The 16,099-nt window shown below is 44.4% G+C and overlaps 1 protein-coding gene across 1 annotated transcript; it reads left to right on the forward strand.

Moving 5' to 3' along the window:
- Positions 1-7,657: 7,657 nt before the first annotated feature.
- On the forward strand, positions 7,658-8,614 carry LOC308272558 (olfactory receptor 13C7-like; the record flags this gene model as incomplete). The annotated part of the gene is made up of 1 exon (XM_080709429.1): positions 7,658-8,614. The coding sequence occupies one exon, from the start codon at positions 7,658-7,660 to the stop codon at positions 8,612-8,614; it is 957 nt and encodes a 318-aa protein (XP_080565555.1).
- Between the last annotated feature and the right edge of the window lie 7,485 nt (positions 8,615-16,099).

Raw genomic sequence — 16,099 nt, forward strand, 5'->3', positions numbered from 1 at the left:
ATATTTATGAATGTTTTAACTTTAAACAGAGTAAGCAGGGCGTGAGGACTCACTAGTCAGGTCTATGGCTTTTTCATAAAGGAGGTCTGGAAAACATGTTGGCTCTCGGATACAAGAAACAAACCAAAACAAAACCATAAATATCTTGTGTTTATTTACATACCTACAAAAGAGCATGTTATATTATTCTCAACAGTGGATAAATTTTTGCATCTATACGTCATTTTAGAACAATGTGTAGGAACCAGGTATGTGGTGCATATCTATAATGCTAGTACTTGGGAGGTTGACACAAGATGATCCTGGGTTCGAGGTCAGCCTCAGCAACTTAGTAAGACTCTCAGCAACTTAAGGAGACTCTGTTTCAAAATAAAAAATAAACCAGGTATAGTGCAGCATGCCCATAATCCCAGTGCTTGGGAGGCTGAGGCAGGAGGATTGCAGGTTAGAGGTAGCCTCAGGAATGTAGTAAGAATCTCAGGAACCTAAAAAGACCCTGTTTCAAAATTATAAGGAGGGGGGCCTGGGGGTGTACCTCCAAGGTAGAATGCCCCTGGACTCAATCCCCAGTACCAAAATAAATAAGTACATAAATAAATAAATAAATCTATAGATTAAGTACTTTCACTTTATAAGAATTCCTGTATTTTCATCATTAATATTGAGAAATCAGAATTGTGAATTAAGTGAGTCACTTGTAAGCCAAATAATTTTAATAACAGAAATAGAAAAATCATTTCGAATTTACCACAAAATTAAAGTGGAATATAGGTTCATTTTGACACAACGTGTGCGAGGAGTACCAAAAGCAGGGGTGCCCAGGCCTAGGACGGTCTTTCTTAGAAGGGACCTGGCAGTTGCAGGTAATGTCTGCCTGTAGCACCTGGGAAGGCAGTAAGCACGTAGGTGCTCAACAAGACACACAGGTGTCTTTCCCAATTACCTTGCAACTTTCTCTTGCCCCCACCCTGTGCTCAGAGAAGTGAGACCTGTGTGCTGGTAGACTTCTGTGGAGGGGCCGAGGGCTCAGGTGGGGGAAAACTTTTTCCCTAACAGAAAGTCTAAAACATGCGAGCCTTTAGCCTGAGGCCAAGGAAGCTTGTGCTGCAGAAGTCTCAGCAAGAGGGATTCAGCGATTCATTTTCAATCTTTATGGAAACGACAAAATCCTGGAGAAGACTGGCTGAATCCACACCCTGCAGCGAAGTTCCACACAGAAACGTGGGCAATGGTGTCTGTCAGTGACAAAGATGCTTAGAGAACTTTCTGCCAACTTACATCTCCTGATCACTGAGGGTGAGGGCTACTTGATACGCAGGGTCTTTTTTTTTTTTTTTTTTTTTTTTTTTTTAGCGAAGCATCCTCCTTCCTTTTAGCTCAGTCCTTACTTATTGGTCACTTTTGATAGACATCAGACCCCAATCCAAAACTTACCACCTGTGTCCTGTCTCTTCCTCATCCACTTTTGGAAGAGGAGGAAAAGAAGGAGAAGGAGGAAGAGGAGAAGGAGGAGGAGGAAGAGGAGAAGAAGGAGGAGGAAGAAGAGGAGGAGGAAGAAGAGGAAGAGGAGGAGGAGGAGAAGAAGGAGGAAGAGGAACAGGAGGAAGAGGAGGAGAAGGAGGAGAAGGAAAAGGAGGAGGAAGAGGAAGAGGAGGAGAATGGGGGTAAGGGAGGAGAGACTGACTTTCCATCTATTTCCTGGCCCCTCATTAGACGTGACCATATTCCATACTAAATCTCACTTCCCTGATCCCAGTTGAGGCTTCCTTTAAAGATTCTCTATTTGGTGCCACCAAAGATTCCTGATTAGCAGGTCTTAGAACAATGTCGGTGACCTGCCACTTCTGCCTGAGGCCTGATCTTGTTACTCTCTCACCAGCCCTGCAGCTTTCTTCTCTGCCCTCACGTCCTTTAGATGATCTTTGTTCTGTGCTCTACTGAAGCAATGGGGAAGTAGTGTCCGATGACTCTGGAAAAGTCTCTTCCTTTTTGGGATTCAAGCTGCAAATGCACTCCCCGTTGGCTTAAAGTATTCACACCTACTGTGTGATAGATAACGTGTGTGTGTGTGTGTGTGTGTGTGTGTGTGTGTGTGTGTGTTACTGGGGATGGAACCCAAGGGTCTGCTGCCTCCGGGCTACACTCCCCAGATGCTCACTTCCCGGCCTCTGGTAACTACCATTTTATTCTCTGTTTCTATGGATTTGACTTTTTTAGGCTCCACATATGAGTGAGATCATGCAGTGTTTGCCTTTCCGTACCTGGCTTATTTCCCTTGATGTCCTCCAGGCTCATCCATGTTGCAAATTCTCTGTCTCACTGAAGTCTCCATGCCTCTGCTTCATTCTCAAGTAGGCGTCTGCCATGAGGCTGGCAGTAGGGTCTCCAACAAGTCTGAAACTCATGGCTTTCGCTTCAGCCCTGGTTTACTATCTAATGGATAAAGAGGATTCCAAATGAATAATCCCAGAGATGTGCGATTGACTTGGCTTGGGGTGAGTTTCCAAGCTGGGCCAATTAAAGCTCAAATGGGCTCAAATGGAATGGTGGTGCCTGTTTAGGAAGGTGCCTTCCTTTTGTTCCATGTAGCTGAAGTAGGGGAAGAAGCATTCGCTAAAGGAAGTTCATATTGCAAAATGCAGGAATGCCCTTGGAGAAAGAAAACATATGGAGCGGCACATTTTAACCCACCTATATTTATGTGTATGGCCATTTGCAACATTGGCTCAAGCCCCTTCCTTATCTGCCTGGCCCTGCCATGTAGCTCTACGCTGGGCTACCATTCTGACTCGGGTTTAGCCAAAAGATTTGGTCCAGGTCCATGAAATGCTGGTGAGTGTGACAAAATCAGAATCCATATTGGTGGTTGTCAGGTTGAGGTTAAGGGAGAAACTACTTAGGGATCTAGGATTTTATTTCGTAGTGATGGAAATGTTTTGGAATTAGATATAGGCTAGGGAACAAGCATAACTGTGCTTGTGTGTATGTGTGTATGTGTGTGTGATGCTGGGGATTGAATCCAGGGGCACTCTACCACTGAGCTACATTCTCGTGTCTTTTTATTTTTTACTTTGAGACAGGATCTCACCAGGATTCTCAGGCTGGCCTCCAACTTGCAATCCTTCTGTTTCAGCCTCCCGAGCTAGGATTACAGATGTGGGCCACCACACCCGGCCACAGTGGCCTCTTGTTTGGTGCTATTCCTAGCTAGTTTGGCAGCAGATGTTTTGGGCAGCCTGCAGCTTGACGTGGGTACTGGTCTACATGTTTTGCAGAAGAAATGGGTAGTGTTAATGGGGTATCCAATTAAAGGGAAACTGGTTAAAAATATTTCTGCTGTTCTCAAATCATGGTAACCGCTACTGACATCATCCCACTATAAACCAAACCCCTATGTCCACTAACCTACACACTCCTCAATTATAGGAACGATTTCTTATTAATCTCCTTATCCTCAGTAACCATTATTGTACTTGACACAGAATAAGGGGATAGTTGAAGGATATTTTGATAAAACATCCCTTCAGTCTCCAGTTTCCTATGAGCTTTTTTTTTTTTTTTTGGTGCCAGGGACTGAATCTAGGGGCATTCTACCTCCAAGCTACACCACCAACCCTATTACCCTATTTTATTTTTTATTTGAAAACAGGGTCTTACTACATTTCTGAGGCTGGCCTCAAACCTGCGATCCTCCCATCTCAGCCTACTAAGTACTGGGATTACAGGCATGCACCACCATGTCTATGCTATCTTAAACACACTCCCATCCTGTTCCCACCTTGTTTGTTTGTTTTGTTTTGGAGTACCAGGGATTGGACCCGTGGGTGCTCTACCACTGAGCTATATCTTCAGTTCTTTTAAAAATTTTATTGTGCTACAGAGTCTCACTAAGGTGCCCAGGTTGACCTTGAACTTGCCATCCTCCTGGCTTAACCTTCCAAGTAGATGAGATTGCAGGTGTGTGCCACAGTATCTGGTTTATTCTGTGTCTCTTACTTTTAAAATTCTGCCCTGGTTCAGACTTCTCTTTATCCCCGCTCTGCCTCTTGGGCCCATAATGTCTTCTCCTGAAAGGTCTTTCACACTGGCTCCCATCACACTCTTCTCTCTGACCTTCCTTTTCTGATTCTTCCCTGCTTCTGATCTCCCCTAAAATTTCAGGGCACTTGACAATCATCTCACAGAGTGTGGCTGCCACCTGGAACCGTGGTTGGTGACAGGCCCTGACCTTGTGGTCATTTCTGCTCTCTCCCCAGGGCCTGGCGCTGGCCCATGGCACACATCTCTCGCTTCCTGTTTTCAAATGCAGGCCAGGTCTGGTCAGCTCTGGAGAGTTGCTGAGGGATTGCCAGGAAGGCCGCTATGTGGGGGAGCATTTGGATGACCGTGTGTCTCTCTGGACTCTGACCAATCTACGCCCTCTTGGTTTGACACTTGACTTTGCAAAGACAAGAGGTAGAGCCCCATTTGGCAGACAGCAGCGTGGCCAGGGCAGTCAGACCCTAATTATCACCGCCACTTCAAGGAAGGCCAGCAAGCAAGGGTGGAAACTTCCTCCTCTAAGGAGCATTCCTTTATGGTGAAAATTAAGTTACATAGAGCTGTCTGACACTTGTCTAATTGGGTTTATGGGACATAAGCCCTAAACTCCTGTGAGGCCTTTCACTAAACTTTAAATTGCTTCTGGGATTCAAAATGGCCCCAAGACAACTAGAGCTCTAAGTGAGTTCTCGGTAGAACCTCTGGAGTGCAGGATGAGGGGCCAAGAGCAGAAGGGACATGATCATGCAGGTCAGGCGCGGCAGCCAGGAGCATCAGGGCAGCGACGCACGTCCTCCTTCTTCTAATCTCAGGGGCATGGAGGAGCTCAGCAAAATGAGCAGCTAAAGCCTCTCTGGCTATGGCCATCCCTGCATTTCCTTGACCCCACTGTGTAATTTGAAGGGACCTCTGGGTTTAAGATAGATAAACAGAATTTAGTGTATTTTTCTCCAAAAGATAGGACTGGACCAGGGATGGTTGAAGTGGGCAGTTGAAACAACCAGCCTCTCCAACCAAGAAGATGTCTTTCGGCTTCCAGTATTCTCTGTGCCATGAGCCTTTTCTGGGGGAACTCCTTTCCCCATCATGGGGGTATCTTCAATGGACATAGAAGACATAGACCATTTCTCTTGGTGGCCAAAACCTTCTTCAGGTAGGTAAGGAGAAGACCAGAGGTGGGGACCTCAGGACAAGCAGAAACCAAGGGTGGGAACTTGATCCCAGCTTCCATGTCTCTTAAAAAATTTTCCCCCTTTTTTTTTGTGGTACTGAGGGTTGAACCCAGAGGCATTTTGCCTTTGAGCCCCACCTTTTTTGTGGTACTGGGCATGAAACCCAGGGACATTCTACCTCTAAGCTATACCCCCAGCCCTATCTCCTATTCTTTATTTTGAAACAGGGTCTCACTGAGTTGCAAAGGGCCTCACTAAATAGCTGAGGCAGTCTGCAAACTGTGATACTCTCAAATGCTGGGATTATAAGTGTGTGCCACCATGCCTGGCATCCTTTTTTAAATTTTTTAAAAATTTGAAACAGGGTCTTTCTAGGTTTCTGAAAGTCTTGCTAAGTTGCTGAGGCTGGTCTTGGACCTGAGTTCCTCCTGTCTCAGCCTCCCAAGTACTGGGAACACAGATGTGTGCCACTGTAGGGACAAACTTTCTAATAATCAAGGCTGCCTGATGAAAGAATAGGAGCTGTGAACTCCATACAACTCAAGGTGTTCAAGGGGAAAACGAAATCATATGTTTCCTGAAAGGCAGACATACAATAGACAAGAAGGAGGCAAGACAAATTATTTGGCAACAAGTTATTCAAGTCTTAGATTCTGTAGTCAGTAGTACGAATACACCCCAAAACGGGTCTCTTTGCCCCAAATATTCCTGATGCCAACAGTTCATCTCCTCCAATTTTTACACGAGGACAGCTTCAAACTCACCCAGTCTTCCCCCACTAGCAAGAGTGTAATGATCACAGACCCAATGTGTAGGGCCAAGGGGCACCACTCACCACACTCAAGGGGCACCACTCACCACACTCCCATGAGTTAGACATCATGGAGAAAGGTGTGATACCTCTATTTTCATAAGTGTCCTTGGGAGAGCGAGGATGATCAACACTTCATAATTTGTCCTTTCGTCCTCAGTAGACCTGCCCTGTAACAAATGGAAGAGCAAGAATATAATCAGAGTGTTGAGGCAAGGGGCCTGGAGAAGGTGGAGAGCTACTCGGTCCTTCTCGGCTGCCGGTGGTCCTCTCTGAGCCTCAGTTTCCTCGTCTTTAATATGAGAAGTCAGGGCTACAGGTTTTCTCTAATGCACTGGGCTTACAGTGACCAAAGTCCCTTCTATATGTGGTGCCTCCTTTGAGCAAGCCCTTTGCAAGGCTGGGTCACATGGTCTACTTTGCTTTGAAAAGTGGCTTATGGCATTACGGTGGTCCTACTGGTCAACCCAGATATAGTAGGGCCTGAGTTAGGATCTGTAACATAGAAAACAGCTCCAAAAGTGCAGAGGCCAGTCAAAGTTATATCGGGAGGTATGAGGAACACCTGTTCTTGATGGCTTCTGTTTTGTTTGTTTGTTTGTTTGTTTGTTTGCAGTACTGGGGACTGAAACCAGGGGCATTCTATCTCCGAGCTACACTCCAAGCCCTATTTTTTATTCTTTAATTTGAATCAGGGTCTCACTAAGTTGCAGAGGGCCTCACTAAGTAGCTGAGGCTGGCCGCAAACCTGCGATCCTCTTGTCTCAGCCTCCCAAGTACTGGAATTACAAGTGTGCGCCACCACGCCTGGCTTGTTCTGTTTTATTTCTGCTCCTTCAGAGGCCTGGAGCAAACTGGGGAAACTATAGTACTCTGGACTGTGGATGGGGGAAAGGATGTGGAAGTGCTTCTGTAAGGCTCCCCGTTCCCTGTGGACCAGAAACTCCTTATTGACAGTGAAACCAGGAAGACTTCCAAACTCACAAGAAGTAAAGTGACCAGTACACATTCTAGACAGACCTGAGTCTTCCTGGCCTTTGTCATCATATCCTCTCCAGGTAGGACTCCATGTGGTGCTGAATTAAGATTAGAAAATTATGAAACAAGCATAGCTTTGGACCAAAGGAGAGAGTGAGATGGTATCAGTGGCCAGTATCACTGGGTGTGGTAGCTGGAAACCCCCAAGCATACTACAGGGACAATTCAGGGAGCAGGGGAGCCTACTTCCCTGGTCAGTTCCAGAACCGAGCAACACACTCAAGGTTCCTTTGTATCGTTTTCACGTGGCCCTCATCAAGGGATGCCCATGCCACTTCCTTCAAGTGTGTTAACTTTCTTGGGATGACCACAACTCCTTCATAGGTCATGCTTGATTAGGTTTCTAGGGATGCTTTTCCTGCCTTGATTTGATATAGTCTGACTTTTAACGTAACTTCAGTAGACAGTGGGTTTTACTGTTTGAATTCTGATCAATTCAATTATTTGATCAATTGAATTATTTGTTGGCATTTCAAAGAGTAAATTTAATTACAAGTTCTAGAAGTATTTCACTGTAAGACCCACATACTGATACCTATAAATGAGTGTTTGATGCTGTCCTCAGTTGTCCTAAGAATGGAAGAGAGTATTTAAAATGGAAGTGGCTAACCAATCCGTTATGGCCGAATTTGTCTTGCTGGGGCTGTCAGATCAGCCAAGGCTGGAGAAAACGTTCTTTGTGCTCATCCTGCTGATGTACCTGGTCATCCTGCTGGGCAATGGCGTCCTCATCCTGGTGACCATCCTGGACTCCCACCTGCACACGCCCATGTATTTCTTCTTGGGGAACCTCTCCTTCCTAGACATCTGCTATACCACTTCCTCCATTCCTCTGGTCCTGGATGGTTTCCTCACTCCCAGGAAAACCATCTCCTTCTCAGGCTGTACTGTGCAGATGTTTCTGTCCTTTTCCATGGGGGCCACTGAGTGTGTGCTTCTGGGCATGATGGCCTTTGATCGCTACGTGGCCATCTGCAACCCCCTTCGGTACCCGGTGGTCATGAGCAAGGCTGCCTACGTGCCCATGGCTGTCAGCTCCTGGGTGGCTGGTGGGGTCAACTCCTTGGTGCAGATCTCTCTTGCAGTACAACTGCCCTTCTGTGGGGACAATGTCATCAACCACTTCACCTGTGAGATCCTGGCAGTCCTGAAGCTGGCCTGTGCTGACATCTCCATCAACGTGATCAGCATGGGGCTGGCCAACGTGATCTTCCTGGGGGTCCCTGTTCTGTTCATCTTTGTCTCCTACATGTTCATCCTCACCACCATCCTGAGGATCCCCTCAGCTGAGGGGAGGAAAAAGGCCTTCTCCACCTGCTCTGCCCATCTTACTGTGGTAGTCATTTTCTATGGGACTATTCTTTTCATGTATGCAAAGCCCAAATCAAAGGACCCCTTGGGGGGAGACAAGCAGGATGTTTCAGATAAACTTATCTCCCTATTTTATGGAGTGTTGACCCCCATGCTGAACCCCATCATCTACAGCTTGAGGAACAAGGACGTGAAGGCTGCTGTAAAGAACTTGGTGAGTCAGAAACGCTTCACCCAGTGATGAAGAGAGTCTTATGATGAGATTCCAGTGTGTCTTGTGGTCAAGTGTGCTGAGGTTCCCTGGGAAATGGCCACTTGATAGGCATAGACTTGCTTAATGGCTCCAAACAGTTTCCAAACTCATGTGTGCTAGGATGGGGCTTTCTTGTGTGACTGAGGATAAAACATCAACTCTTTAGAATGAAGAGGAGGCCATGTATTTTCTCTCATATTTAGAAGCTAGGGAGAAATTGGGACACAAGAGGGACTCCAGATAAAGGAGGAGAAACCCCAGTGGAGTGGTCAAAGGGATAAAGGAGAGAGAGGTGGGTGAGGAGAGGGAAATTTGATGAAGTAAACACTTCAATGGACATGATATACCTATGTGGAATTATCAACACCAATCTCAATTTCAATCTCAATATCATGTACAGGGAAGGGGAGGGAGTGGGGTGGTATCTGAGCAAAGCTCACCAGGTACTGTATGTATGTATGTATGTATGTATGTATGTATGTCCCTAACACTATGAACTTCATTATGTTGTAAGATTACAATGAACCGATAAAGGTATATATTTTTTAAATAAACTAGAAGCAAGGATAAGTGATAATTAAAATTTATTGTTATTATGACAAAATAAGTAATTAAAAACTTTGTGAAAGATGTGCTTCTCTTTTTGTTCATGGGCACACTAGTTGGGATGTATATGTGCTATTTTCCTCCTTTTATTTTTTGCTAGTGGAGATGGAACCCAGGGGTGTACTGCCTCTGAACTACACCCCAGCCCTATTATTTATTTTTTATTTTGAAACAGGGTCTTGCTAGGTTGATGAGAGTCTCACTACTTGCTGAAGCTGTCCTTGAACCTGTGATCCTCCTGTCTCAGCTTCCCAAATACTGGGATCATAGGCATGCACCACCAAGTCCAGCTGTGTATGTGCTATTTATGTTGTTTTCTTTTCTACTATATAACCAGGAGTGCACAACTGTGGAAAAGTTGCTTAACTGGTGTCCAAACTGAAAACCAAGCTGCCATTTTGAAAAATTACAGACACCAAGATACATGCCAAGTGACAGCATTTAACCCCTTTGACTCACAGGGGCTCGAACGTTTCTCTTAGTTCATTCATGGTTCATAACCCAGCAGTGACTTGGGGTAACTTTTTCTTCTCTTACTATACACAGAGCACGTCAATTCTTACCCAAATTCTCTAGGAAGTTTGTCGATACAAATCAAACTCTAGATAATATACATTAAGAAGAAAACCTGTAGCTTTCTCCATTTAGGTTAATCGTTATTACCCTGTGAATTTTATATTCAGAAGCCCTTCATTTCCCTACAGTTAACACTTGCTGCCATCCAGACCCCAATGGTCAGGCTCAGTTTTCTCTGTCTCTATAGGATCTTAGCTTGGACACTGGTAACAATTGCTCATATCTACTTATAATTACCCTTTTGGTTAAGAGCATGGGCTTTTTGAACCAGACTAATATGGAGCACATCACCCTATGCAACTTCAGGCGTGTCAGAGGAATTACTTAATCCTGAAGATGCTTGAATTCCTTATTTGTCAAATGGAAATAACTAAACGACCCCTTGAGGTTGTCATCAGGATTAGTATGTGTATATGCAAGAAATCCACAGTGGCTGGCAAAGGGTAACCTTCCAATTAATAAGGGAACATTTTTATCATTAATAAAATATGTTCAATAATGACTCCAGAAGTCTTAGACACTTGAAGACAGAGTTCCATACTACATTTCACTAAGTCAGTTCAGATTTATTATCACCCTTTCAGGTGGATTTTCTATGAACCAACAGTCCTGTTTCTCTAGACATTTTCTCTAATCATCCCTCTCCCCATCCCTGGGGCCAAGCGCTTATGTTTTTACTTGGTGACACTGACCCTACCTAAACCAAACCAGTTCTTTCTTCCAGGATTTGGTAATTGTCATTAGTCCCCAGAGAGTGAGTCACTAGATCAATAACATGCAAACTTGGGGGCTATGAGGAATCATGTTTTACTATGTGGACTGCAAAGGGAAAAGAAAGGGGAGCAAGAGATGATGGGGGGCATTCTTCTGTGTTCCCAGTTCTTCGTTTCTGTTTTTCTTAAGACATGGCCACATTCACATTCCTGAATGTTTGCTTCTAAAGGACAACTTGATATCCTAATACTAGATTCTATTTTTCACGAATCTAGATTAAGCTGCTTTCTTGGGGGGTGGACAATAAAAGTCACATCTATTATTATCACTAACATAAAAAATAGATAATCTCTTTCATGTGCCACATAGAAAGAATGCCATGCTATTGTGCATATATACGTCTTGGAGAAATCAGTTCTGAAACAATTATTTTGACCTCAATGCACAGTGCTTCTTGTAATCAATGACTCCCTTCCTGCCACAGTGGCTTTTGCCCCTGTGGATTCTATCATCTGTAAATCTGGATCATGTCCAGGAGATTTAGGTTTGAATCCTTGCCCTCCCAACTTAAAGTTGCATGACTACAGATGTGCCCTCCCTCTTTTGAAAAGTCTCAGGCATATTCATTCTGTGGGAAGTTCTAGATATTTCAGGTCACCCCACCTATACATTTCTCTGGCTCTGCGGCTCCCTTGTCAGGTGGGACAGTTCCTTGAAGAGAACAGAGTGATGTTCACTCTCTCCTACAGCAATATTTCAGTACTTGAAGCTGAGCCTGGTTTCTCCTGCCTCCTTAGTTGTCCATGTATCGGGTCCATCTTCAGAGCTTTCCATCTTCCCCACGAGGCTCACAACCAATTAGTTGATGTCATCCAACATCTGTCTTTAGTACCATGAACAGAGTGGCTATGGTTTCAGGAGACACTCTGTGGGGCAAACAGCAGAGGCTCTCTCTTACAAAGTTTGATGTGGCTACTTCTGCATCTGAATGTCTAAACTGTCAGCAGCAGGAATCAACCTTCATTAGAAGAGACTAATTAGCCACTTGATGGTAAATTGATTGCCTTACACCATTTCCATTCTGAAAGGGGCAGTAATTCACGTTGATTGAAATCGACAGTCTTGAGGATATGGGTTGCCCTTCCCTTTGCAGGGTTTTAGCCAACATTGGCATCTGGCAGCTCACAGAAGGTTTGATCTAATGCCATGGGATCCTGCCTGATAACTTGTCAGAACAAGGGACTCATTTGGTAAAGCAGATAAATCTGTGAGCTCCTGATGATGGACCATTCTTCCATATACGGCACCTTCCAGAAGTATTTGGCCCAGAGTGACATAATGGCCTTTTAAAAGCACATCTAAGGGCTAGCTGAGAGATACTACCCTGTGAGAATGGAGTAGTATGTGGATCCTAACTCTATGTCAGCTTTATGCCCATAGGTAAAAAACATCGATTCTGGATGGTGGCAAGAATAAGCATTTAGTGGCCTATTGGAGATTGTGCTTCCCTTCCAGCAACTCTTGCTGGCCTACCTAAGGATCCTAGTTCCTGGAAGAGAATTAATTTTGTCAGGAGAAATAATTAAACCTTTTTTTTGGGGGGGGGGTTACTTGGGATTGAACACAGGGGCTTCTACTTCCAGGCTACACCCCCAGCCCTATTGTGTTTTATTTATCAGTGTAGCTCAAAGGCAGAATGCCCCTGGGTTCCCTTCCCAGCACCACTAAAATAAATAAACAACAAACAAACACATAAACAAAGATATCAAAATACTTGTATGAGAATGTTCATAATAACTTTATTCATAATAGCTCAAACTGGAAACAGCCCAGATGTTCATCAACAAAAAGAATGGACAAACTGGAACGTTAAAAAAAGGGAATACTGGTCAGTATTTCAAAGGATTCTAGGCTGGGTGTGGTAGCATATGCTGAAACAGGGGGATCCCTGGTTCGAGAACAGCCTCAACAACTCAGTGAGACTTTCAGCAACCTAGCAAGACCCTGTTTCAAAACAAACCAGCAAACAAAATGGCCAGGGCGTAGCTCCGAATAGGATGCCTCTGGGTTCAATCTCCAGTACCACAAAAATGAACTAACTAATTAATTGACCCTACATCCTGACACAGAAAACCAAGGGCTCTATGTTTTCTCTCATGTGGAAGCTGGGAAGAAAATAGAAAAGAAAAGGAACCTTATGAGAATGAGCAGAGCAGTCAAGTGGCGAAGCTGTAGAGCAGAGTAGGGAGTAGAGTAAGGAGCTGGGGAGGAGCAGGGGGAGGAGGAAGGAAATGGGGAGGGAAAGAGATCAGCTGATGGGATCTCACTATGATATACGGTAATTACAACCACCAATAAAAGATTAATAGAAACTAAAATAAAAAGGGATTCTAGTAAATTCTTATAATTTTATGCTCTCTTGGCATCCATTTTGAATACAGATCTGGCTTTGCTATATCATAAGTATGGCGCTCTTAACAAAGTTTCCAGTTCTCTGCCTTTTCCCTGGTACCTTAACATGATCAATCTATATTTCTGCCCTACACAGCCATCTTATGGTGATGGTTTCCCTCTAGGACAACCTATTTGACTTGCCCCCCAGATCCCCACCCCCTGCGCAGACTGTACAGATATGTCCCGCCCGTGACCACCTCTCAGTCGCAGTGGGACTTGTGCCTGCTTGCTCTAAAGCTATCCGCTGCAACTCCCCATAGGAAACCTGCTTGGGGATGGCCTGGACCCCACTAAAGGCTTTGGCTCATAGGTTCCTCACTTTCTCTCTCTCTCTCTCTTGTTCCCCACTAACTGGTTGACCACGTATGTCCATGTCTTCCCGTGGACCCTGCGAGGCCCGCTGTCCTCTTGGTCTGGGATCTGTAAGTAGCACTCTGCTCCACTACTTTGTGTGCTGCACTCCGCGGCCTCCCCTGTGCGACACCTGGCCCACGCATCTCTTCCCATCTTGGGGTTCTCCTAGGGAGTGGCTCCCCAGCTTTTTTTATTTTCAAGAATTGTTGTCAGTTTGAAGTCTGCAAACTTCATGCAGGACACAGAAATGCTTTCCCTGCTGTTCTTTGGTGGTTTCAGTGTGGAACAAAGAAATAAGGAAGAGACGTCTTCTTGAAGTGCTTCACTCTAATTGGATCTTGGGGACATTGTCCCAGAAGTACAAAAAGTTTCCAAACGTTTAATCACTTCAGGGAACACAATGGTTCCAGTCACAGCACTGGCTTCAAATTGCCTTCTGTGTGAGCTGGTTGATCATTTGGAGATTTTTGCCCCAGACAAAACCAAGACCAAGAAAGAAGAACTAACGTCCACTCTTTTCCTTTAAACCAGAAGTGTCGTCGCAGCTGAGGCCTTTCAAACTAGTTGCTATTTCTGGTCCTTGTACTCTTCCTAAGCTCTAGAGTACCTTTCTCAGTTGGTTCCTTATTAAGGTAAGTAAGGTTCTTATAAAAGGCATGCTCCACCTTTTATTAGCACAGTAACATTTCTGATTTTCCAAAGGGTTTGGGGAAGATGTGAAATAATTTCAGTGGTATCACAAAGATTGAGGGCCATGCACAACCTCTTCTTGGGTCAGAAGAATGTAGATGGCCGAAAGCCCATGGAACTTTTCAGTCTCAGTTCATGGATTCACCCAACTTCAGAGACTTCCCCAGAAGTGAGATGGCCCCATGGTTTCAGAGCCTCTCCTGGTGACCTGCACAAAGCCAGGCAATTCCAGAAGGAGACTGAACCTCCATCACAAGAATGAGAGAAACTCAAAAGGCTGCTGGCTTCGTTCAGTAGAATTTTCTGATACTCCAGAGCTCTGCAAATATGAAGCAGGCTGTTTGGGAATGTAGTGAGCTTTTCGTCACCAGAAGAGATCAAGCTAAAACTGAAGAGCGTTTGTTGTGTTGTGCAGAAGAGAATCTAGAACAAGAGAAAAGTTGGGACTAGATTATTTGGGGAGTGTAATCAGTGTCAAGAGTCTAAGTCTGGGTGACATAATTAGCAGATCAGCCAAAAAGCTCTAAGACTCATCCAGAAAGAAGGAAAACTTAGTAGAATGATGAAAAATAAAATAAAAAAGAAGCATTGCTCCTGTTGCCTAAGAGAATGAGACTTCCAAAGGTTGGGAAGTGTGGGTTTCTGGGGCCAGAGCTGTTTATCTTCATGAAACACTAGAGTCAAACTATTAGAAACACATCACAATTTCCAAAACATAAGGTTACTCCGGGCGTGGTGGCGCACGCTTGTAATCCCCGGGCCTGGGAGGCAGAGACAGGAGGATCGCGCAGGTTCGAAGCTAGCCGCGCTGGCTTAGGAGACCCTGTTTCCGAAATAAAACTGTAAAAATAGGTCTGGGAGTGTAGCCCGGAGGCAGAAGGGCTTCCAGGAACCCCAGTACCACCAAAATTAAATAAATAAATAAATAAATAAATAAATAAATAAATAATAAATAAATAAATAAAACAGGGTCTCACTGAGTTGCAAAGTGAGACTACAAAGTAGTAGTCCTTGCTAAGAAGTATCTGAGGCTGCCCGCAAACCGCGATCCTCCTGTCTCAGCCTCCCAAATGCTGGGATTACAAGTGTGCGCCACCACGCCTGGATCATTTTTTTGAAATGCTTTTTATTGGTGCTTTGTAGTCACACATCATAATTCACTTCATAGTGAGTAGAGACATACATGCACACAGCACTTGGTGAGCTTCGCCCACCACTCCCCTCTTCCTCCCTTTCCTGGTACATGATATTGAGATTGGCATTGGTAATTTCACAATGTCAGACTTTATTGGATTGTATGCCACCAAGGTAGACTTCTATGCCTCCTGTTCCCACCAATACCCAGGCTGCCCTTTTGGATACTCTGGTCTCTACTGAATATGCTTCCCCTCCCTCCTTTCAGGTTCTGAATCCCATGAAGCCCAGTCTTCTGGCACTCACAGAAATTGTCATGCCTACATACTGGCTGACCAACAAATACTTTGGCAAGTGACTTTGGCAAGTTCAGAAATTATGGATAAATTAATGAATGGATAGGATGAATGGATAAATTGATGGGTGGATGTATACATGGATGGTCCCTGGGGCCGGTGTCACCCAGAAAAAAGAAGGTCTTGGGGGACAACAGGAGGGTTTTCTGTGGGAATGATCTGGAGAGAAGAAATAATCATAAAGTGATTTACAACTAATGCCATTAATATCAGGCACAGTGCTCCTCTGAAGGTGGAACATGGAGCAAACATAAAATCACCTTTCTGATCAAAGACATGAATTGCCATACAGAATATAACAGCACTAAAGTGAATGCTTTGTGTATCTTTGTTGCTTATCAAATGCATTAAGTTATCAAACTCATCATTTTAAACTTTGTAAATTTAGTATCTTATGGCTCCAAAGTAATTTACAATTTTATTGCTCCTTTTCCTTGGAAAGAAGTAGATACTATAATTTTTCAGAACTGTTTTAAAACCACTTAGCCCGACTGCGACTCTAGGTCAGATGTCCTGGCCCTATGTAAGACAAAGAATATTAAGTTTTGACCTTTGAGTGTCTTCCTTCAGTTGCCAGAGGAGACTCACC

The sequence above is a fragment of the Muscardinus avellanarius genome (genome assembly GCF_963383645.1).
Source record: "Muscardinus avellanarius genome assembly, chromosome: 13".
Classification (NCBI taxonomy): Eukaryota; Metazoa; Chordata; class Mammalia; order Rodentia; family Gliridae; genus Muscardinus; species Muscardinus avellanarius.